Source organism: Cannabis sativa, chromosome 1 (genome assembly GCF_029168945.1).
Source record: "Cannabis sativa cultivar Pink pepper isolate KNU-18-1 chromosome 1, ASM2916894v1, whole genome shotgun sequence".
Taxonomy (NCBI): Eukaryota; Viridiplantae; Streptophyta; class Magnoliopsida; order Rosales; family Cannabaceae; genus Cannabis; species Cannabis sativa.
The window spans coordinates 19,053,908-19,077,979 of NC_083601.1; the positions used below are offsets into that span (position 1 = coordinate 19,053,908).

The 24,072-nt window shown below is 30.3% G+C and overlaps 2 protein-coding genes across 2 annotated transcripts; one reads left to right on the forward strand and one right to left on the reverse strand.

Annotated features, from left to right (window-relative positions):
- Positions 1-381: 381 nt before the first annotated feature.
- Positions 382-12,917, reverse strand: LOC133031667 (cellulose synthase-like protein E6). Its single transcript, XM_061105181.1, has 4 exons — positions 12,779-12,917; positions 1,355-1,562; positions 812-1,024; positions 382-719 (listed from the first exon to the last, which is right to left on the reverse strand). Exons 1-4 carry the CDS (start codon positions 12,898-12,900, stop codon positions 540-542), a joined length of 723 nt encoding a protein of 240 aa, XP_060961164.1. The 5' UTR covers positions 12,901-12,917; the 3' UTR covers positions 382-539.
- A 6,869-nt stretch (positions 12,918-19,786) lies between these two features.
- Positions 19,787-23,835, forward strand: LOC115717751 (L10-interacting MYB domain-containing protein-like). The gene is made up of 4 exons (XM_061105184.1): positions 19,787-19,993; positions 20,150-20,226; positions 21,896-22,237; positions 22,320-23,835. The coding sequence occupies exons 3-4, from the start codon at positions 21,896-21,898 to the stop codon at positions 22,842-22,844; spliced, it is 867 nt and encodes a 288-aa protein (XP_060961167.1). The 5' UTR covers positions 19,787-19,993; positions 20,150-20,226; the 3' UTR covers positions 22,845-23,835.
- Positions 23,836-24,072: the final 237 nt, after the last annotated feature.

Genomic DNA, 24,072 nt, shown 5'->3' on the forward strand with positions numbered 1-24,072 from the left:
GCTCTCCAACGCAGAGGTGAATAGGTGACTATATGGCAATGCAGCAGAGAATATGTTTTGAGAGGGGGAGAAATGGTTAAAAAAAAGATTGTGTTGGTGTATATATATAAACTAGTTTGAAGTTACGTGCCAAGGCACGTAAATATTAGTTTTATTTAGAGTTTAGTTTTTTGTTGTTTTATTTAGATTGCATCTAAATGTATGATCATGCAAATGATTTGTTTTATGAAAGTAATATGTGTGCTATCACATTTGGTTAGTAAAATATAATTAGGTATATTTAAGTCATAACAAAATAATACTTATTATTTACTTATAGAGAATTTAGAGGAACAAGATATAAGTTTTGCAAAATTTAAAACAAACATTATGTAACTAAAATTAAAGAAAATGTTCGATCTTAAAATAGAAGGAAAAATTATTAAAAAAGTGTTAATAAATGGAATGTTATTTGAAAAACTAAAAAAAGTATAGTGAAACTTCTTCCTACTCTTCCATTGGTTCAGCTGCTTGAATGGTGTATTAATTGTACTTTGAACTCATAGTAAAATGCTTATCTTCTGCACTAATTCCCTTATCTTCATTCTTTCTTTTCCATTCGAGTAATACTTTATTACTTGCCTCGTTGTATTTTTTACAGAAAGAAATTCCCTTCTATAAAAGCACCCGGTGCCAATATAGCAAGGCCCTCCATTAGAGTCAAATCCTCGAAGATCAACCTTGGGATCATCATATACATGCATTGGTTTGGTCTTATGAAATCAAATTAATGAAAAGGGTGCTCAAAATCTCTGGCTATGGGCAAATTTACCTCCATTATAAGTCTCAAGGAACCACTGTAAATATCATTCTCTATGAGGTTCTCAAATGCCTGTGGAAACTGAATATATGCAATCTCATGACCCTTTTCTTTATCCAAAAAGAAGCACATTGCATCTCTCACTGATTCTGAGTAGTTCGAATACATGTCACAATCCACGTTGAGAATTATCGGAGCATTGCTGATTTGGGCCGATAGTCTTATCTAGTAGGACACAGAAAGATTAGCTTTTAAGTCTAATGTTTTGCGGACTGTCATCTCACCATAGTGAAGATCATGCTTACTAATATAAGAAGAGATTCCACTAAAGAACCTACTATGTAGAAATAAATAAATATCAAGATGCATATATTGTACATAACAGCAAATTACAAAATTCAATTTATTAATAAGTCCTAAAATAGACATAATTCCACTAAAGAAGCTACTATGTAGAAGTGTAAAAAAAAAAAATCGAAACAGATAGAAGAAGATATTAATTGTCAACACACTATTACAACAGTTCTTCACTTTGAAACCATAATACCTAATTACCTTGTTTGATAGACCCTGTTTTTCTTTGTCATTATACTTGCTATTATATTGATGATCTGGAGTATACCATGAATCATAACCATTTTCGAAAATCTTGGGATTCCTGCCTAAGCTCGAAGTTCTCCAGTTTACAGTGTCGCCCTGCGAGAAGTCTCTTGTGTGTCTCACCCATGGAAATGCCTCTCCTGCAGACCCTTCATATTCTTCACTGCATAAATAACAGATAATATTTTCATGTTAGATAATTGATTATAGTTATATACATGTAAGAATACTAACATGAAGTGAAATAACTGAACCAATGACAATACAATGTAAGACAATTCAGAGAAACAAATTTTGGTTATTTCCTAGAAATGCAAACAGAAAGTTTTGGCAAATAATTTCATCATCTAAATAAAATCATGAAGCAAATCTAGGCAGGTGCAATGATATTTTCTTATAAAGAACTGTTATGCTTAACTACAAGAATCAACAAATAATACTGTGGTGCATCTCCCTTTCATCTTGCTTGTTGTACCACGAACCCCAGAAAAAAGGGAAAAAAAGAATAAATGAATAGATAAAAATCAACTTGAGCAATAACACTGTTTCAAAGTAATTCATCAGCCTCTTACTAACTTTTTACTTTGAACATCACACATAAATTAAAATGAAGTGTGCACGCATGCACAATGAATGTAATCAATTTATGACTTTGCATTCATTCCAAAAGTTTCCATCACACAATTAGAAAGAAGGGATCCCAAAAAGAGAACCACTAATCTAAAAAAGCAATTTCTGTTGTCTGTTGAAAAAGCATTAATTTTGTTCTGTACTGGTATTGAACGTTGATTGAGGTACACAAAAGACCTAAAACAAGTGATAACAGTAAGCGAATGAAATTAATATTCATTTGTGCAAGAAAAGCTAAAGTGAACCATGCAATAAGATGTTAGGTTTTATGCCCTAAATAAAACTCTTTACAATCTGATTAGTTATCAATATAAGAAATTTGAAGTGATTGATGTTTGCATGAATTTTACATGCTAATGGTTTAATATGTTTAATATGTTTATTACATTCATATACACAAAATCAGTTAAATCCAGATCATATGTTTATTCACAATTACAGTATCGTCAACACAGTGGAATGTGTTTGTGATCATATGAATCAAAAGTTTTGGTCCCTGTTTCATCAGTGTTATTGGATTTACACTAATGTGATAATCAGCGATGATGTGTACTTACACTTGGAGTAAGTGTTATGTTCTTTCCAGGACATTAGTAAAGTATACTAGTTTCGAATGTATGGAGTATACATTGGACTGGACCGATATTGCAACTAAGTTAAGATATTACAAACTTACCGTTATACATATCTTTCCAAGTCAATATCAGTAGTTGATCTTAAGATTGAAAAGAATCTAAATCCTGATATGCTTGGGCTCAACTCAGGAGTGCTATTCATGTTCTTTGATTTATTAGTTAAGCCTACTTTTGGGTCAGGGTGATACGTATATTTTGGGAACATGATAGTATGATTGAGTGGGAGTGCTGAACATAAATATGGAATCTATAGCTTCTACTGGTGTATAGAAGTTAAGTGATGATTCCCTTCGAGCTTAGCAAATAGAAGTAAATGGATGAGCTCTTGTTTAACTGACTAATTATTAGATCATTAAACACCATTTACAGGTAGCTAAGTGTTTTAAGGGGCAAAATACATTGAGGGGTGAGAACGGTAAAGAAATCCCATCTCGATGTAAATCATCTATATAGAGGATCTTTAAATCACAATAAGATTATAACAATGGTTAAATGAGATAGTATATTGGTATCGTGAAACATACAATATGCTCTATATAAGTCTGAGAGTGCAATTCTAAGTTCTAAGAGTGGATTCAACGAAGAATTAATAAGTAGGAATTTACTTGGTAAATTTGGTTCACTTATTGGAAGCTCAGCATATAGATCCATGGTCCCCATTCTAGTTGAGAACATTCTGCTTATAAGACTCATTAATTAATTCGTGATTGATCAATTATAATTCTAAAGTTAGACTATGTCTGATTTTATGAATTTTCACTATTCAGGGGTGAAATTGTAAGGAAAAGAGTTTTTCTGGGTTTATTTATTTATTAATGGACTTTATATGTCTAATTAATAATTAAATTAAATGACAATATTATTTAATAATGTATTTTAATTATTAAATAATTAGTTTTGGCATTTTAAAGGTTAGAATTGGAAAATTGGCATTTTTGAGAAAATAGAGATAAAATTTGATAAAATTGCAAAATTAAGTGGGGCCCATTACAACACCTATGGCCGGCCACTTATAAGGCTTTTTCAAATTATTATTTTATTATTTTAATGCCAAATAATTCTAGACCTAAACCTAGTAAGTTGCCTATAAATAGAAAGTGATGGCTCAGTCAAATCATAAGTTTTCATAAGCCTTTCTGACAGAAATTTCTCTCTTCAGAAAAACTGAGCCTTCCCTCACTCTCTACCTTGGCCGAAACCTCTCTCCCTCTTTTCCTTCATCTTTTTCGTGACCCTAGTGAAAGAGTAAGTGCCCACACACAGCAAGCAGTAACTCAATCATAGATTGGAAGACTGTGAAGGATCAAAGCTTGAAGAAGAAGGAGATTCGGGCTCAGATCTTGATTATACTCGCTACGAAAGGAATCAAGGGTTAGAGATCTGAGTGGAAGGAGACATTTATTCCGCTGCATCAATGTAAGGTTTTCTTAACTTTATATGTGTTTATTTTATCGTTTTAGAAAGTTCATATTTAGGATGTTAATAAACATACTTGTGAGTAGATCTAAGATCCTGGTAAAATAATTCCCAACAACTGGCCTCAGAGCCATGGTAATTGATTTACTTGCATGTAATTTGGACTTTAAAACGATTGTTTGTATGTTCTTTGGATGGTATTATGTTGTATTGAGTGTTATTTGATGATTGATTGATGATTATGAAATTTTCGTGAAAAATAATTGTTATTTCGGTTCTGGAATTATTTTTACTGGATAGTATGGAAAAAATTAAGCAAGTTAGCCTTTTACAGAACTCAATTTGGATTTTATTTGAATTAGTTATGATTTTTTGAAGATTTGACAAAATCGGGGCATATTGATAGTTTCCTGCGATCGCAGAGCTGTCCGTACAGTTTCGAATTTTTTCAATTTTCTTCAATTTTTCATACCTTTTCATGGAATTAACTTCCAATTTTTGGTATGGTTTTATATATATACTATTACTATTCCTAATTCAATTCTAATTATCATTTTGAATTAATTTAATTTTTTTAATTTAATTCAAGATATTAGTGTAATTTGAATTTGAATAGAACTAGTATTTATCTTTTTGCTTAAAAATCTATCTTATTTTTAAATTTGATTATATTTTTTTTAAATTTAAGGTCAGATATTTTTTGATATTTAAAATATCTTTTAAGATATTTATAATATCTTTTAAGATATTTAAAAATATCTTATCTTTTAAGATATTTATAATATCTTTTAAAGATATTTATAATATCTTTTAAGATATTTAAAAATATCTTATCTTTTAAGATATTTTAAAAATATCTTATCTATTAAGATTTTTTAAATCTTTTTAGATATTTTGACCTTATTTAAATTTAAAATAAGATATTTATAATCATGTAATTTTAAATAGATATAAGATATTTTGCTAACTTTTAAATTTTGTTATTTTATTTATTTAAATTAAATTTAAAAATCTGAAAAGATATTTTATTTATCTTTTCTAATTTTTATTTAATTTTTATTTTTAAAATAACATTTAATTTTAAAAAGTAGTTAGCAAATTTTGAAATGATATTTAGGTTGGTTGAAACCTAATTTTTCAAATAGTAGGTTTAATTTTAAATTTTTTTTAAAAAATAATTTCGAAATTTTAAATATTTTTTTATTTTTTCGAAATTAATTAAATTTTTTTATTTTTTCGAAATTAATTAAAATATTTTATTTAATTATTTATTTTTCGAAATTATTTATTTAAAATTAAATAAATCCTACTTCCAACTATCCAGCTAACCTTGTTGCAGGAGTATGTGTTTTTAGCTTGTATGTAAGTTTTAAAAACCTATTATTACTTGATTGCAAATAGCCATGGTTACTTTTTGCCAGATCTAATGATCTGATGGCTCCCTTGGTCAAGTAAATAATTTGTAACAGGTAAATTTTACAATCTTCTTTCATCTGTGTATGACCTAGCAACATGATAGGATCCATCCAAAGTGTGCCTGTGTGAGCCTATATGTTTATTTTATTATATAGATGCGTATAGGTTGTTGCTAAATAAAATGTCAAACCATGATAGATTTTATTTAGGTCCATTTAGTTATTGGACCTATTCAATTAATAACAGTTATTCCTTTTAAGGTTAAATTCCTCTCTTTTGGGCCTTGTGTGAGAGTTGGGTGCCATAGAAGTGGGTACGACATACTGAACCCAGCACCCCCTCACATGAACTACCCCAATTGTGAAGGCCCATTTGCCTGATTTGAATAACTGTACTAGGTTAATTATAATAGTTTGACCTAATAAAATTGAATTAGCAACATAATTAACTTTTAAAATATATGAAAATTTATTTTCATTTTAATATTTTAAAGTTAATTTTAAGAAAAACACTTTTAGTTTAGATATTATTTCTAGATAAACTATTTGTATTTTTCTTGTATTTAATTAAATATAGAATTTTAACTAACTAAGATTCTTTACGGAGCTTATTTAATTAAATATTCCTATTTAAGTTATAAATTAGTTGTATCAACTGATTTTTCTTAACTAACTTAAATTTGAATATTTGATTTAAATTTTAAATCAAGTTGAGGAATCTTAGGCATTAGTTATTAAAGATTCTTAAGATATTTTTTTAAGTTAATATCTTTTCAAATATTAACTTAAAATGGAATATTTTAGATATTTTTTGGTTGATATTTTTTTAAATATTAACTTCAAAAGATATCTTCAAATTAAGTGGTTACAACTTAATTTGTGATATTTAATTAAATCTAGATTTGAAATTATTTAAGTTTTAGATTTTTTCTATATAACTTGAATTAGATATTTTTTCAAATTTTTGAAAAGATACTTAGTCAAATAAGATATTTTCTAGATAGTAATTTCTAGACTACTTATTATTTCTAATACTTATATAGGAAAATATTATACTTTTGTGAAATTAATTATTTAAATAATTAATTTTGGTACAATTTTATTAAGTATATTTTTCCTAGTATTAAATAGAAATTAATAATTAAGGCTTCTCTACACTTAATTATTATTTCTTAAATTTAATATATTTAATTAACTTGAAAATCTAAATATCTAAGTTGATTTTCATCATGATACTTAAATATTTATTGATTTTTCATGACACTTAATTAAATCGAAAAATTATTTTTAGGTTGAAATTTATTTTTTCAACTTAAATTTAAATAATTTTCAATATATATATTTTTCTTTATTTTATTAATCAATTTCGAAATTGCATTTTAATTATGCAATATTTTCGAATTTTATTTTGAAAAATAGATTGAGTTGTAAATTAATTATTTATTTTAATTAATTCTTGGAACAACTCAAGTCAATGATTTTTTCATTTAATAGATTAATTTAAAATAAGTGAATTTAAAATATATATATTATTAGAAATTGAATTAACTAGTCAAAAGAATATCTAGATAGGTGATATTTTTGCTTGAAGTATTGCTTTTCTATTTTTATTATTTTCGAAAATTGTATAATTTTTTTTACTTAATTTTCGAACCCAATAAATATATTCTCAAAGGAAATTTTTAAGTTGTTAATTATTTATTTAATTCATCTTAAATTAATTTCCTTAATATTTATATTTAAGATTATTACTAAGATGGAAATAATTAATTTTATTTCAATCACCATCTAGTATAATTTTATAAATATTATATTAAATTCTTATTTTTGAATTTTAATTCTTAAATAGAATTTAATGAGATTTATTTATTAGAATAATAAGAAAATACATTTTAAACAATGAGCTTTATTATTATTAAGATATTCGATCTCCATTGTGGGTTTTACACCTCGTTTGTTTTAGTGAGTAATCCTCCCTAATGGAGGAACGTTCATTAGCAATTTCGCACCGTTTAATCTCGCATGATAAGTGGTTTGTAAGTGTTTTATATGGTATAGATCACCCTAATGGTGGCGACCATATTTGACTTGCAAATTGCGAAACAATGGTAGAAGCTCATGAGATAGAATAGCCTTGACTCTCGCCTAAACGGGACAACGCTGGATTCTGATCTTGATCGAATAAAAGGTTGCTAGAATGTTTAACATTTTAGATGAGCTGACAACTCTATTCAATGGATGGTAGCTTTGACTCTCGCCTAAACGGGACACTGATATCAGTTTGTTGAAAACCTTGGAAATTATTTAGGATTGAATTTTTAAGTATTTTCTCATATCATTCCTACTTGCTATGTGCTTATAATTTCTGAATTGATTTTGTGTGTTAAACCATTATTAATTTCTATTTGTTGATTTCTATTATTTTGTAGTATCCAGTTTGTCAAAATGAATCCCATGTTATCACTGTTGATCGAAAATAAGTTGAATGGATCTAACTTTAATAAATGGAATGAGAACATTAATATTGCTCTCATAGGAGAAAGTGCCTTGTTTGTTTTAACCGAGCCGTCACCCGAAGTGCACCGGGGATAATGCATCCAAAGCCGTGAAAGAAAAGTATGAGCGTTGGCAGAAGGCAAATGACAAAGCTCTATACTTTATGCTTTCTAGCATGGTTGACACCCTCAAAACTCGGTTTTCTAAAACTGAGAAGGCTGCTGAAGTTATGACGAAGTTAAATGAGCTATTCGGTAAGGCATCACTTCAGTCACGCTTTGACGCGACTAAGAAGTACATTAACGCACGGATGGAACCTCATCAAAACGTGCGTGATCATGTTCTCCTCATGTCCAGTTATTTCCAAGAAGCCCAGGATCATGGTGCTGAAATGGACAGTGCTACTCAAGTAAGTCTTATCTTGAACAGCCTGACTCCAGCATTTCTACCATACACATCAAATTATGTCATGAATAAGAAGGAAATTGACTTTCATGAATTAGTCAATGACCTTCAAACTTATGAAAATTTGATTGGAGGACCCAAGAAGAAAGGGAGTAAACCTCATCCTGGTAATGGTAATGGGACGATGAAACCCGAAGCAAATGTCGCCTCGCTTCAAAGCCCAAATCGAAGAAGAAGTGGAAGAACACCAAGAAGCGAACAAAAGTCATGAAAAAGACTGCTCCTTCTGGTGATGCTACACTTAAAGGAAAGTGTTTCCACTGCAATGAAAAAGGCCATTGGAAACCCCAATGTCCTAAACTTCTTGCAAAGAAACAAGGTATTTCCTTTCATAAACTTTAAGAGTTTTAGTGAATTATTATCCAATTGGATTTATAATTCTGGACTAACTTTGTTTATTTGTTTTCTTCTTCTTATAGGCCAAGCTACTTGAACTCAATTGAGTTGGATCAAATAAGGGACCAAGGGTGAAATCGTCCAGATGAAGATGAAGCTCTTCAATTTATTTTTTGAATTAATTGTTTTAGTTTAAAGACAATTTGGATTTCAAATTTTAGTTAGGGATATTTATCCCTGTTTCTCTCATATTGTTGCAATATTTTTTTTTATCATTAATAAAGTTTTATTTTTTTTCGAAATTCCCTATTGCAATTTATGAGATTGAGCTTCATTTAATTCTATCTTCATCAATTATTACCACATTATATTTATATGTTTGTATGTGTAAGTGTTTTTATTATTGATGCAAATTCTATAATATTTACAACTCTTCATAGAGTTATATTATATAAACACTAGAAATTATTTCTATGTTTATCAATAATTGTTCATTCTCATACAATTATTAAGAATTTGTTTAATAAAAGGATCTTATGATCTGATAGGGGTGGAGAAAAGTTAAGAAAACTATGCAGTTCAACGATCTTTTATATCTAATGAACTCTGGATAGTATTCAACTCCACATAAACTCTATCACACAGAGAATCATGATCTTTACAACCTTTAGGGGTGGATCATAATCTCTATATACTTAGGGGTGGAGATTTTCCATAGTACCCTAAATGTATATTCTTAGGGGTGGAGTCTATTCCACAATTCCCTATGAAACACATATCTTGTTTAAACATAGAAGTAATATAATGAGTCAGCTATTGTCAATATAAATTCTTGATCTTGATTGTATGTTCCATTTCGTTTTTTACTGTTGTAAGTAAAAGCATGATACCTTTGAAAGTTCTTTGTTAAAGTTTCACACTACCTTAATTGAGTGGGAGAATTTTAAAGTTCTATACCCATCTTCATTAGGTTGATAATTGTGATAGGTACTTAAGAACACTACTGAAAAGCAAATCTAACCATTCACATGGATAGGTATAGCTTATCAGAATTATGAGAATAAGATAAAGAACTCTAGTTCAGTCCATTCGAATGACTTGAGCCAAGAATTCTTAATCCTCATAAAATTTGATGGTATCTTAATTTTGATTACTTTATCTCTGGCATGTATTTTTCACTTCAAATACTAGTCTGCCATGTTGATGACTTAGTCTTAACTTAAAGTTTCAGACTAATACAAAAGTCACAACTAGGTAACTCTCCAAACAATCAGAGGTTAAAAGTATTATTTAACCAGACATCTGCTATTGAGTGGGAGCTATCTGAGATGTAATCAAATAGGGAACATTAGAAGATATTCAAGAAGGATTTATGAAAGTGATCTATATGTCAGATATTAAGGAACTGTGTATCAGTTGTCTTTGTATCACACCATCTAATTTCGAAATTCTTAAGATGGTGCTTACTTTGGGGGTGGAGGAATTATTGTATAATAATTCAAGCTCTACCGCAGAAGAACTATAACTTGGTCTATTCGAAAATACCGTAAAGTTATATCACCGAAGAAAAGTCTACATCGTATTATCTCAATTACATATTTTAAAATATGAGAGATATGTCCTCTGTTAATTCAGATGTACTTTTAAAACAGTAAAGATCTCAGTATCCCTTGATGAGTAAAGCATATAGTAAAGGATGTTTCATAAGAGTATTTATGAACTAGTTTCCAGAAGTTTGGGTGGATTCAAATATACTACACTTGATCTGAAGATCAAGACATCAGATTGACCTATTTGCGCAGTTTGTTTTATATTAGTGCAAGTGGGAGTTTGTTAGGTTTTATGCCCTAAATAAAACTCTTTACAATCTGATTAGTTATCAATATAAGAAATTTGAAGTGATTGATGTTTGCATGAATTTTACATGCTAATGGTTTAATATGTTTAATATGTTTATTACATTCATACACACAAAATCAGTTAAATCCAGATCATATGTTTATTCACAATTACAGTATCGTCAACACAGTGGAATGTGTTTGTGATCATATGAATCAAAAGTTTTGGTCCCTGTTTCATCAGTGTTATTGGATTTACACTAATGTGATAATCAGCGATGATGTGTACTTACACTTGGAGTAAGTGTTATGTTCTTTCCAGGACATTAGTAAAGTATACTAGTTTCGAATGTATGGAGTATACATTGGACTGGACCGATATTGCAACTAAGTTAAGATATTACAAACTTACCGTTATACATATCTTTCCAAGTCAATATCGTAGTTGATCTTAAGATTGAAAAGAATCTAAATCCGATATGCTTGGGGCTCAACTCGTGAGTGCTATTCATGTTCTTTGATTTATTAGTTAAGCCTACTTTTGGGTCGAGGGGTGATACGTATATTTTGGGGAACATGATAGTATGATTGAGTGGGAGTGCTGAACATAAATATGGAATCTATAGCTTCTACTGGTGTATAGAAGTTAAGTGATGATTCCCTTCGAGCTTAGCAAATAGAAGTAAATGGATGAGCTCTTGTTTAACTGACTAATTATTAGATCATTAAACACCATTTACGGTGTAGTAAGTGTTTTAAGGGGCAAAATACATTGAGGGTGAGAACGGTAAAGAAATCCCATCTCGATGTAAATCATCTATATAGAGGATCTTTAAATCACAATAAGATTATAACAATGGTTAAATGAGATAGTATATTGGTATCGTGAAACATACAATATGCTCTATATAAGTCTGAGAGTGCAATTCTAAGTTCTAAGAGTGGATTCAACGAAGAATTAATAAGTAGGAATTTACTTGGTAAATTTGGTTCACTTATTGGAAGCTCAGCATATAGATCCATGGTCCCCATTCTAGTTGAGAACATTCTGCTTATAAGACTCATTAATTGATTCGTGATTGATCAATTATAATTCTAAAGTTAGACTATGTCTGATTTTATGAATTTTCACTATTCAGGGGTGAAATTGTAAGGAAAAGAGTTTTCTGGGTTTATTTATTTATTAATGGACTTTATATGTCTAATTAATAATTAAATTAAATGACAATATTATTTAATAATGTATTTTAATTATTAAATAATTAGTTTTGGCATTTTAAAGGTTAGAATTGGAAAATTGGCATTTTTGAGAAAATAGAGATAAAATTTGATAAAATTGCAAAATTAAGTGGGGCCCATTACAACACCTATGGCCGGCCACTTATAAGGCTTTTTCAAATTATTATTTTATTATTTTAATGCCAAATAATTCTAGACCTAAACCTAGTAAGTTGCCTATAAATAGAAAGTGATGGCTCAGTCAAATCATAAGTTTTCATAAGCCTTTCTGACAGAAATTTCTCTCTTCAGAAAAACTGAGCCTTCCCTCACTCTCTACCTTGGCCGAAACCTCTCTCCCTCTTTTCCTTCATCTTTTTCGTGACCCTAGTGAAAGAGTAAGTGCCCACACACGCAAGCGCAACTCAATCATAGATTGGAAGACCGTGAAGGATCAAAGCTTGAAGAAGAAGGAGATTCGGGCTCGGATCTTGATTATACTCGCTACGTAAAGGAATCAAGGGTTAGAGATCTGAGTGGAAGGAGACATTTATTCCGCTGCATCAATGTAAGGTTTTCTTAACTTTATATGTGTTTATTTTATCGTTTTAGAAAGTTCATATTTAGGATGTTAATAAACATACTTGTGAGTAGATCTAAGATCCTGGTAAAATAATTCCCAACATAAGAAGCATTCCAATCCAAGGTCTTTGGTTAGTGCATTAAATAGAAAGACAATAACATACATTAAAAAGAAAACAAAAACAAAGATCACAGGGGTGTATTCATTGTTCAAATAAAAAAAAAGATCACTTGTTATGTAAACACAAATCTGTGAAAGAACATATAGCAAAAATGGTTGTGCATGTAGAATGAAAAGCAGCAGCATATCATATGAACAAACAAGCAGACAGAATAATTCCCATTCACCTGCAACTATTGGATGTGCTGCAAGTTCTTCCTTCAATCCAGCAGTTACCCATACCCATGTTATCTTCTCTTGGCCTGCAAGCACCAGATGAAAATCTCTGCATCCTATCAATAGTACTCATACTTGGCAATTTGTCAAAACCCAGGGGCTCCTCCAAACTTGACATGCTGGAGCGAAGATGAATTGACTGAAACAAACAAATAAAAGCAAATAATTAAGTTTATTGATAGTTGTTCAAAGATGGGCTAAAATTTCAAGTACTAAGATGCATTACTGAAATGAAGTATAGACTACAATATTAAGGAAAATTTAGTCAAGTCGATAGTAGCACTTGATGACAGAAGGACAAACATAAAAGGGAAAAGGTGATAGATAATTCAAGCACACAATACAAACAATATAAAAATTTCTTTAAGAAATAAATGAAACAACAACAACAATAATCATGCATGCCCCCATGACACGAAAAAGTTATTAATTTTTCAAAAACAAAAAATACATTTTATTGATTACTTACTTCCACATGTAAAATATAACACCCTCATTATCATGAATACATGATCAAGTTAAATGCCCCGAGAGGCTACTATGCACTTTGTGCTTCTTATTCTACTTATCCATCATTACTACAGCTCTGTCACCTTAACTAAATGCCTTAATTTGCATCAAAATCTAATGTATGGATCAAAATTAGCAAGTATTTTAAGCTCAATTTAAGCCAAATTAGAAAATTTTTGAAATGTGAAGCAACCAGTTTATGCCATCTAACAAGACAACATTTTTCCATTTCTCAACCCAAATCCATATGTAGATATATAGATAAATATTTATATGAATAAAATTCTTCTAATCCCAAATCCAAAAAGACATAAATATTGAAAATGTAATCAAATCCATGACAAAAAATCCATATTTTTATCAAATTGTCACCAAATTAAACATACCATATAGGAATCAAACCAAATTTGATGATCAAATCCAATAAAGGAACAATTTTTCATTTTTTACGATTATCATTTTCGTCATAATTAAGATAAGAGTGCATACCTTGAATGAAATAATCAGAAGAAGGCCAACCCCTAACAGTGGTGGTGGACATAGATTCCTCCTCAGTCAAAGGATTAGCAAGCTTCTCAACCAGCTGGGTCAGCCCACACTTACGGGATCGCGGGGGAGGGACCCAGTACGATGATCCACGCCTGAAGGGGAGCCAATCGGGAGCGGATCGACGCACGATAATACAGTGGATGTCGTCTTCGAGCTTGGTGAGAAGGGGATCGGAGGAAGAAGATGAGGAGTCGTTTATGTCGGTGAGATCGTTGTTGGGTTGAGAAGGCAAAAGCAAGCAAGCAGCACCACTAACACCAACACCACCCGGACCTGCGATTGGAATTTATGTTGTAGGGAGTGTTTAAAGGGTATATCAATTGATGTGGAATGGGTAAAAGATGTTTGGGATTGGGATTGGGATTGAGAGTGAGATTATGGCTTAGCTTTAGGCCATTTGAAAAGAATCGTGTGAAGAAGGGGATAGTTAACGAACGTTTAAAAAAAATAGTGGACGGTTCTTTTGGCGTTAAATTTAACAGAATATTCTTTTATTTGTAAAGTATATTCTGTTAAACCAAAAATTGCCGTTAGATAGGCACTTTTAATATATAAAGATATTCTAACATTAGTTACTAGCTTTTCCCTACTCCTTCTAGAAATTTCGTTGGATAAAAAAAGAAATACTCAATACATCACTATATATGTATATACTAAGAGACTATATACCCCTTAGTACAAATTCGTCTAAACTTTTTATTGATTTCCAAATGTCTCCCTTTTTTTTTTGTCTTTTACTTATTTATACATCACTTATTAATTTACTTAATTATAATATATAAATTCCTTATTTATCATTCTTTTTAATACTATTTTATATATATCAATGTGATGATGATGGACTCAATTTATATTTCTACCTTTTTTTTATTTAATTTTAGTTTCATTATTAAGAAGAATGGAAACAAATTTAATTTAATTATTTATTTTCTCTCTCTTAAGCTTTTTATTTTTTTTTTAAGAATTAGTGTGTAGTTTTCAATATTAAAAAATATTAACAGTATTATTAAAAATTAATCACATTTTGTATTGGGATATTATATATTAGAGAATCGCTAAAATGCACTATTCGTGCATACTCTCTTCGTTGTCATATGTTATTAGTGTAATTAAGTATTAGATTCCACATAACTTAAAAAATTAATTTTTAGAAAATATCGTTAACCAATCGTAAGGCGCTATCTATAAAAGGTATTGAGTATCATTGATGCTCAATAACAATGCTCTATATATTATGAAGTTATATGATTTTATAGTGTTTGTAATTATTATTATTATTACTTGTAATAAAAAATGCAACATAATTAATAAATATTTTGTTGTATTAGTTAAGAAAGAAAAAAGTATTTTATTTTATTTATATAGAATCATATTTAATTCAATTAAAATAGTGTATATGTGTTTTTTTTTTCAAAGATTAAAAATGAGTAAACATAATAAACACATAGTAATCTAAAAAGAAAAACAACATGACAATTCAATTATTAATAAAATTTATGGTCAATTAAATTTATTTTGAAAATATATGAAAATGAGAGCACATACCTTGCATGTGCCATCTTACTAGTTTATGTTAAAGTTACAAAGTTGTGGGCGTATTCCCTCGCTAAATACAAAACAAAATTTATTAAAAGAAGAAATACATTTAAGGTGTATGCACAAAAATATTAAACTCAGGTAATATTATTTAAAATACAATTTTTTTTTTTGAACGAATTTAAAATATAATTTTTTTTAATAAAAATTATAAGATTTATTAATTAATAAATTTGTTCAAAACAATAGAACGCACCTCAAAGGAACAGTCCTCTTACTGAAACACACGACCTGTAGAGAAACAAGTGTCTCTTGCCAAGCAATGAGCAACTTATTTGCAGATCGTTTTACAAAACACAAATCACCAAAAGATAAAGCCAAAAGCTAATTTCGAACATCTTGAACAATAAGACCAAACTGTGAAGGCATAAAAATACCGCTCTGAATCGCTTGGACACACACCAAGCTATCTATTTCCAACATGACTCTATTCCACGAATGAGTTGCAATCCAACTCAAAACTTCTTTAATGCCTATTATCTCAACAATTTCGAGTTGAACACAACCAATCTTCCCCTTCTTGAATGCTTCTACCATGGCACCATGATGATTTCGAGCTACACAATCCATGCCAAAGCGCCCCACATAAACAAAAAAAACTAACAAGAACCCAACAAGAATCGAACCAGAAAAATAAAAAAACTAAAAAATTATGTCAAAAGACAAGATTTAATTAGGCAATGATGGAAAAATAAATAAGAAATGAATATAAGACTTAAGCGATCGATGGATTGCAGAGACATTCAAACTAAAATATTATGAATTTATGATCATAATTTAAAATACAATTTAAACACATGTAATTGGTTAAAAAATTTATCATGTCATCACTAAGTATAGTAGGGACCTCTGCAAGTGATGCTTATTTAGCAAACTTGCCTATTTCTCTGGACTCTGTATTAGTTCTCTTTCTTAATATAACACCCCCCCCCCTTTCAAAAAGAAAAATAAAATTAGATACATTAGTGTAGGAGGTGATACTAAAGATACCATTCATTTCTTCGATGTACGTTAAATAAAACATATAAATACTTTTTTTTTTCTTTTAAGTGCTGTGGAGCACTACTACTACTATGAGTTAATGTGAAATTTTATAATAATTATTAAATTAAAATATATATAATTCTGTTAAACGACAAAGCTGAAAGAGAGAAAACAAAAACTGAATCAAAAAAGGATTTTATTGATGAGTTTTGTTATTTTTTTTGTCAAAGAAAAAAATTCATTAATCAACAAGCCAATTACAAATTCCAAAAGCTACCACAATCAGCCCAAACAATCCAGCCACAACCCAAAAAAAACTATCTAGTCAAATGAGCAATTGTCCTCAACTCATTGTGACTTAATTTTCCTGTGTATAATCTATACAACTTGTATTTGACAACAAATTTTATCTCTTTAAGAACATTTAAGACAATATATGAGTAATTATCATGTACACATCTACTTCTATTCCTCCAAATGCTATACACAATAGCTGCAAAAAAGGTAAAAAGAATTTTCTTGAACTAATTTGGCTTCCTTTCAGCAATCCAAGTCGGCCACCACTTAGACACAATCGGCCACGCAGTAAATCCCAGCCAATCAAGCACAAGAGTAGTGATTCTTTTCGAAAACTCGCAAGCGAAAAAAAGATGCTCGTGACTTTCATTTTCTGTATGGCATATTGGGCAAGAATTGGATTTTAAATAAATATGGAATCTCATAAATTTATCCCTCGTGAGCAGCTGCCTATTGACCATTTGCCACAAGATAAATCAGTGTTTGGGGAGAGTAAGTCTACTCCAAACAGCTTCATTCTTACGTCTTTTTCAAGAGATGATAATAATAGTAGTTTTATTCCTACTCCACTTGATAATGCTCCCAATGCTGATAAATATATTGCTCCTGATATCGAAGATAATGAAGGGCCTATTATTTGATGAGGGTCATGTTATCGAAAAAATTTCAGTTGTTTAAGATGTCATTCAAAATAATGATAAAAAAAAATAGAGGCTATTCCAGAAGTACCTCCTCTAAGGAGATCTCAAAGACAAAAGAAGTCAACAAGGTGTGATGATAATTTTGGTTATCTTGGAGAAGGAAAATATGATATTGGTCATTTTGTGGATCTTGCCCTTATAGTGAAGCACTTCAAAGTCCACAATCTTTACATGGATAGAAGCTATAGATGATGAGATTGAGTTTATGAAGAAAAATTATATATGGGAGTTAGTTCTATTATATGAAGGTTTTAAACCAATAGGTTGCAAGTGGATTTTAATAACTAAAAAGGATTAAGGGACATATTGAAAGGTATAAAGCACATTTAGTGGTAAAAGGCTTTACTCAAAGAGAATGTATTGATTATACTAACACTTTCTAACCTATTTCTACTAAAGATTCATTTAGAATTATTATCGCTTTAGTAGCGCATTTTGATAAAGAGATGCAGAGTGAGCAAGTCTATATGTCTCAACTTGAAGGCTACTGGTTTGTAAATTGAAATGATCCATTTATGGTCTCAAATAGGTATCTCACCAGCGGTACTTGAAGTTTGATAAGGTTGTGACATCATTTGATTTCATAGAGAACACGTTTGACTAATGTATTTATATGAAGATCAGTGGGAGTCGCTATATTTTTTTTGTTCTTTATGTGGAAGACATTTTACTTGTGAGTAGTGATTTGTCATTACTAAATGAGATCAAAAATTTTCTATCTATTAACTTTGATATGAAGGATCTTGGAGAGGCATCTTTTGTTTTGGGGATTAAGATTCATCGTGACAGGAATGGAAAAGTTCTTAGCTTATCTCAAGAAGCTTACATTAATCGTGTGCTCAAACAGTTCACCATAAATTTGTGTAAGGCTGGTTCTGTTCCTATTTTGAAAGGGGACAAGTTTACTAAGCAACAATGTCCTAAGAATAACTTGGAAAGAGAAGCAATGAAAAATATCCCATATACAACTGTAGTAGGGAGTATGATGTATGCTCAGGTTTACACTCAACCTGACATTGTTTTCGTAGTCAATGTTCTTGGGAGATATTTATCTGATCCTGACCATGATCATTGGATTGTAGCCAAGAAAGTCATGAGATATTTGCAAAGAACGAAGAGTTTTATGCTTGTGTATAGCATGTCGACAATCTTCGAGTTGTTGGTTATTTATATTTAGATTTTGGTGGTTGTGTAAATGATTTAAAATCAAATTATGGCTATATTTTTTACTTTGGTTGGTGCAGCTATTTTTTAGAAAAGTATTAAACAAACTTTAATCACATCATCTACTATGTATGTTGAGTTTGTCCCATATTATGGGGCATGTTTACAAGCTTTGTGGTTAAAGAATTTGATTTTAGAGATACGACTAGTTGATTCTATTTCCTCTTCTATATTAATATATTGTGATAATAATACTATTATTTTCTTTTCAAAGAATAATGAAATTAGTAGTGCTTCCAAACATATGGAAATAAAGTATCTCATTGTTACAGACTTGGCCAAGAAAGGAGACATTATGATAGAATTATTGCAAGACCAAGTTGATGTTAGCAGATCCTCTAACCAAATTATTAAGCGTCGTGTTGTTTAATAAGCATGTTGTTGATATGGACATTTTATAATCTTTTGTTTCTTTGGGTTAGTGGAAATTTCTTGTTATATTATTTGAGATTACATTTATATGTAATTTTCTTATTAATGTTATGAACTACTTGGTTTGTTTTGTGGGCTAATAATTTTTCTATTATTGGATGTTTATGGTTTCAATTGTGTTTTTCTTTATATTCTCGAGAATAATTGAATTGAAAGCATGTAGTTCATATCTTGTTGTGATTATTATCCTTTAAGTTTAATTGCTTAATGACGGTGATATTTTGTTGCCTTAATTTTTTAAGCATGTTTAGTGGTACTAACTTATTTATTAAACTGACTCATTTATTTACAGGGTCAGCCTTGAGGGTAGGTGGGCTAGGCGTGTGCCCCGGGCCCCCGAACGCTCAGGGCCCCGACATTGTGAAAAAGAAATTAATATATAGATAAAATATTTAATAAGAAGAAAATATAACAAAAATTATTTGGTGTAGTGGTAAAGAGTCTTACTTTAAACTAAGAGATCATGGGATCAATTCCTAACATCTATTTTTTATTTTTTTAAAATAATATTTAATGTGTAGTTATGAGGGGTTGAACCTTGGAGCTCTTAAGAGTTTTTAAAAACTTTACCATTACACTAAGCACTAGAACTATAGTTAAACTATGGGTATGTTTGGTAACCATTTTAAAAATAGTTTTTTTTTTAAAAAATTAAAATTTTGAAAACACCAATGAAAATTGTGTTCGGTAACTTAAATTTACTTTTTATTTTTAAAATTAAAAAACAGAATAGATTGAATTTTAAAAACAAATTTTAGATGATTTTAAAATTTTTTAAAAACACTTTTATCACTTTTGGTTTTCTCTCTCTCTCGTTACAGTCACCTTCATCAGCGGAGTTTCATTTCCATGGCTTCAACTTCACTATTACAGGTAAATCTCTTCCTCACTGTATATTTATTTGGCTCTATGTTCCTCTCTCTCTTTATATCTTTCCCCTCTCTCTCTCCCTCTCTCTCTCTCTCTCTCTCTCTCTCTCTCCCTCTCTCCATATTTCTCAGATTTTTTTTGTTATTCCTTCATTCTCAGATCCGAAAATGAAAAATGAGAAGAGAATGACAATGAAAGTTGTTTCTTAGAGAGAAATATTTTTTTTGCTATTACAGGTATGATTTTCTCTTGTATTTTATTTTAATTTTAGGGTTTTTGTTTGAGAAAATTTGTTCTTAGCTTTTATTAGGTTTTTGGATGTAATCTTTCAAATTAGTTTTGAGTTTGATATCTCAATGTCAAGCCTGATCTTACAATCGAGACTTGGGCTCACCAGAAAGCCCTCGAATGCCTTGAAATGGAGCAGGTGGGTCTTGGTGCTTCTGGGTCGTTTGAATTAGACTGAAATTTGATCTAGGCATGGTGATTTTGGATTGCCCTTTTCTGGGTTTGATGTTATTTCTCTAGGTTCAATGGGATTTCGGGTTTGGATTTTTTAGGGCTGAGAAAAGTGGTTGTTGCTATACTTATGTTATTTGGATTTCTAGCATTTAGATGTTAGTGGAATGACTTTTGAGCTTTGATTAGTCCATTTTATTATCTTGTTTTATTTTACAATTCTGCAATGTGCAGAAGATTTTTCATATCTCAACAATTCTGCAATTCTATTTTTTTTCAGCAGTAACTTTAATTTCATCTTGTTATACTCTGCTAGATAAAGACAATACCATGATTGTAATATTTTAGTATTAGGGAAATAAAATATATGATAACTGGCATGAAAAATATCTGTCTTCATGGAAATGGTTTCGAGTGCCCCATATTGGTTGTTTTTACTGCACAATATGAAGCTTTGCATAATAATAAAATGTGTGTACCTTGTGTTCTTGCAATGCCGAGTTGGCCCGATCCTCTTTGGGGGGAGCATAGGCAAGGCAATGGAAACAAATCTGATTCTTGGTGGGTGTTTGGTTAGATTATCTACTTACAGTATTGTCTTTTATGTTGGAATAAGAAAATCCATACTTACCATTAGTTTATTGGTGCATTACTTTTACAAATATAATATTTGTTGTATTCAATTAATTTTATTCCTGTAATTATAACTTGGATGAATTCAGACCGATGAATGTTTAATATGCAATTTTTGAGTTAGGCTGTAGAGTCTAAAGTGTACATATTTGATTAGTACTCTACATGATAGTGAACTAACAAAACACAAGGCACAAGCAAAGGCGGGCACTCTTTAATTTATGGAACGTTCTTATTATAAACAACTTTATAAAATCAAATAGTTCTTGCAAGGGATGCTACCTATATTGCCACATTGAAACTTTGAGAGAAAACATACTAAAATTTAATTGGTTATGCTTTTTATAAATCTTAATTAATTGTAGTAGTATCATAGTACAACCTCCTTATTCCTTACATTACTTAAATTCAGCATATCCCCATACTTGGTCATGAAGACAAATGAGCAGTATTATTTTAGTGCTTAAGTTTGTCCTCATTCTTTGCTTCCTTGAAATTGCACATGCCCATTTTATTGATAAATGATTCTTATATTGAGAAAATCATTGTGCAGATTTTTATTTTGTTAGAGACAAGACAATGATTGTATTTTTTTTTTCTTAATTTTATTGTTACTTTGTTGGAATGGGATTGGATTGGATTAGTTTATGCTTGAATGTGTTAGTGAGCTTTAAATATTGACATCCAACACTTGTTGCCAACACTTGATTATGCTTCATTAGTTTGCATTAGTTTGTAAGTTTTAAATTAATTTTATTGTTTTTTTTACATAAGTTTTAGAATTAGTTTTATAATTACATGTAGATTGAATAGATGACAGGTACAGATAGTGAGGTGATTATTATTGATAATAGCGAAGCTTCTGTTTGGCCTGAAAAACATGAAGAAATTTTTATTGAACTTATGGAAGAAGAAGTTTTGAAGGGAAATAGGAATACTACAACCTTTACAAAGCAATCATGGAAGCGTATAAAGGAGGAGCTTTATGCACAAGCGAAGAGAAGTTACACTGATACACAATTAAGGAACAAATACAATTTGTTAAGACAAAAGCACAAGGATTTCAAGTCTTTACTGAAAGAGACTAGCATAGGATTTAGTGTAGTGACTGGACAAGTTACTGCGCCAGATGAAGTGTGGGATAGGCTTATTCGGGTAAAAAATATTCTCAAATGAAAACTTACTTGATTTTTAATAGGTGTTGGTATATTTATCATTATTATTTTATTTTATGTAGTTTAACAAGTCAGCTAAAAGATTTAGAAAAAAGGGTTGTGTACTTTGTGGAAAGTTATGCGTTATTTTCGGTGATACCACTGCAACTGGTTCCAATGCTCATCCTTCAACTCGGAGTCCTTCCATAAATCTTGATAATGATGATGATGATGCTATGTCAAAGAGTCCATCTATTAGGAATCAAGAAAGTAGTTTTGATGAGGATGGTAGCAAAAGCAGAGGTAAATCAACTTCCACTACGAGTTCTCGATCGACAAAAAAAGCAAAGTTCTCACTCGCATTAGCAGAAACATTAACAGTGTATAATGAAACCGCAAAGCGAAAGATGGAAGTGTATGAGAATTCAATGACATCGACAAAACATCACTTATTGGATGAGTGTATCGAAGCTCTCAATCAAATTGATGGAATTAGTGGAGAAGTATATGCAAAGGCTATTGAGAAATTGGAGAGCGAGGTGTCTAGAGCATTGTTTCTAAAGATGCCAGAACATAGAAGAATTGATTTGTTGAACTATTTGAAGTGATTTTTTCACTTTGTTTAACCTTTACACTTTATAATTGTTGGGATTTATGAATGACTTAGTTTGTATGACTTTGTTTGTATGACTTTGTTTGTAAGCATGAATTTGTTTGTATGACTTTGTTTGTAAGCATGACTTTATTTGTAAGCATGACTTTGTTTGTATGAATGACTTGTTAGTAATTTATTTTAGCTATCTCCTTTTATCTACAATGTTATTATTATTTTTTATTATATATTTTGTCTCCAAATGTCTCCAGGATAATGTCTACAATTGGGGCACCATTCAACAAAAATAATTTACTTCTTGACGATTCAGACGGTGAGTTTGGAGAGTTATTAATTTTATTTGCTTGCGTGGAGTACAATCAATTATATCTAACTAAGGAACCGTGTAGAAATTCGGCCCTTTCAGGACATGAGTATGTAATGGAAGTGTTGCATGGTCACGATAGTAGGTGTTATGATTTATTCAGAATGGATAAGGACGTCTTCAAACTATTTTGTGGTGTTCTAAAAGAAAAAAATTTATTGAAGAACTCTCGCTATCTTTCTGTTGAGGAGCAAGTTGCTGTGCTCTTATTTGTCATTGGACATAATGAACGACATCGTGTAGTTGCTGAACAATTTCAACACTCCACCTCAACTACATCTGAATACTTTAGGAAAGTTTTGAAGGCGGTATGTCGTTTATCCAAAGAGTTAATACTCCACCTTTGTTTAATGTAGTTCCTTCAGAAATTCGATTCAATCCAAAATATTATCCATTTTTCAAGGTAAAAAAATTTATACTATTTTTTTATTATTATTTTAAAATTTAATAAATAAAGAAAGAACAAAAGCCATTAATTTGTTTTTTATTTTCAGAATTGTGTAGGAGCTATAGATGGGACCCATATCTCTGCTCATGTCCCCATTAATAAACAAATATCATATCGAGGTCGGAAGGTGGATACAACTCAAAACGTCATGTGTATATGTTCATTTGACATGAAGTTCACATGTGTTGTAGCGGGATGGGAAAGATCAACTAATGATGCACGAATTCTTTCAGAATGTGTCACAAACCCAGATTATGAATTCCCAGCTCCACCCAATGGTAAGTGTTATCAAACTTATTATGTTTATTGACATTATTTTGTCTTAATATTTATATGAAAAATTAATATCAATTAACATTGTTTAGGAAAATATTATCTTGTTGATTCTGGATATACAAACATACCTAGTTT

Coding starts and splice junctions, on each gene's coding strand:
- LOC133031667 (XM_061105181.1), bottom strand. CDS start 12,900: ATGAGTACTATTGATAGGATGCAGAGATTTTCATCTGGTGCTTGCAGG. Junction 1,563..12,778: donor AGCACATCCAATAGTTGCAG/GTGAATGGGAAT, acceptor TTATTTATGCAG/TGAAGAATATGAAGGGTCTG. Junction 720..811: donor CCTTGAGACTTATAATGGAG/GTAAATTTGCCC, acceptor GATGATCCCAAG/GTTGATCTTCGAGGATTTGA.
- LOC115717751 (XM_061105184.1), top strand. CDS start 21,896: ATGACAGGTACAGATAGTGAGGTGATTATTATTGATAATAGCGAAGCT. Junction 22,238..22,319: donor TGTGGGATAGGCTTATTCGG/GTAAAAAATATT, acceptor TATTTTATGTAG/TTTAACAAGTCAGCTAAAAG.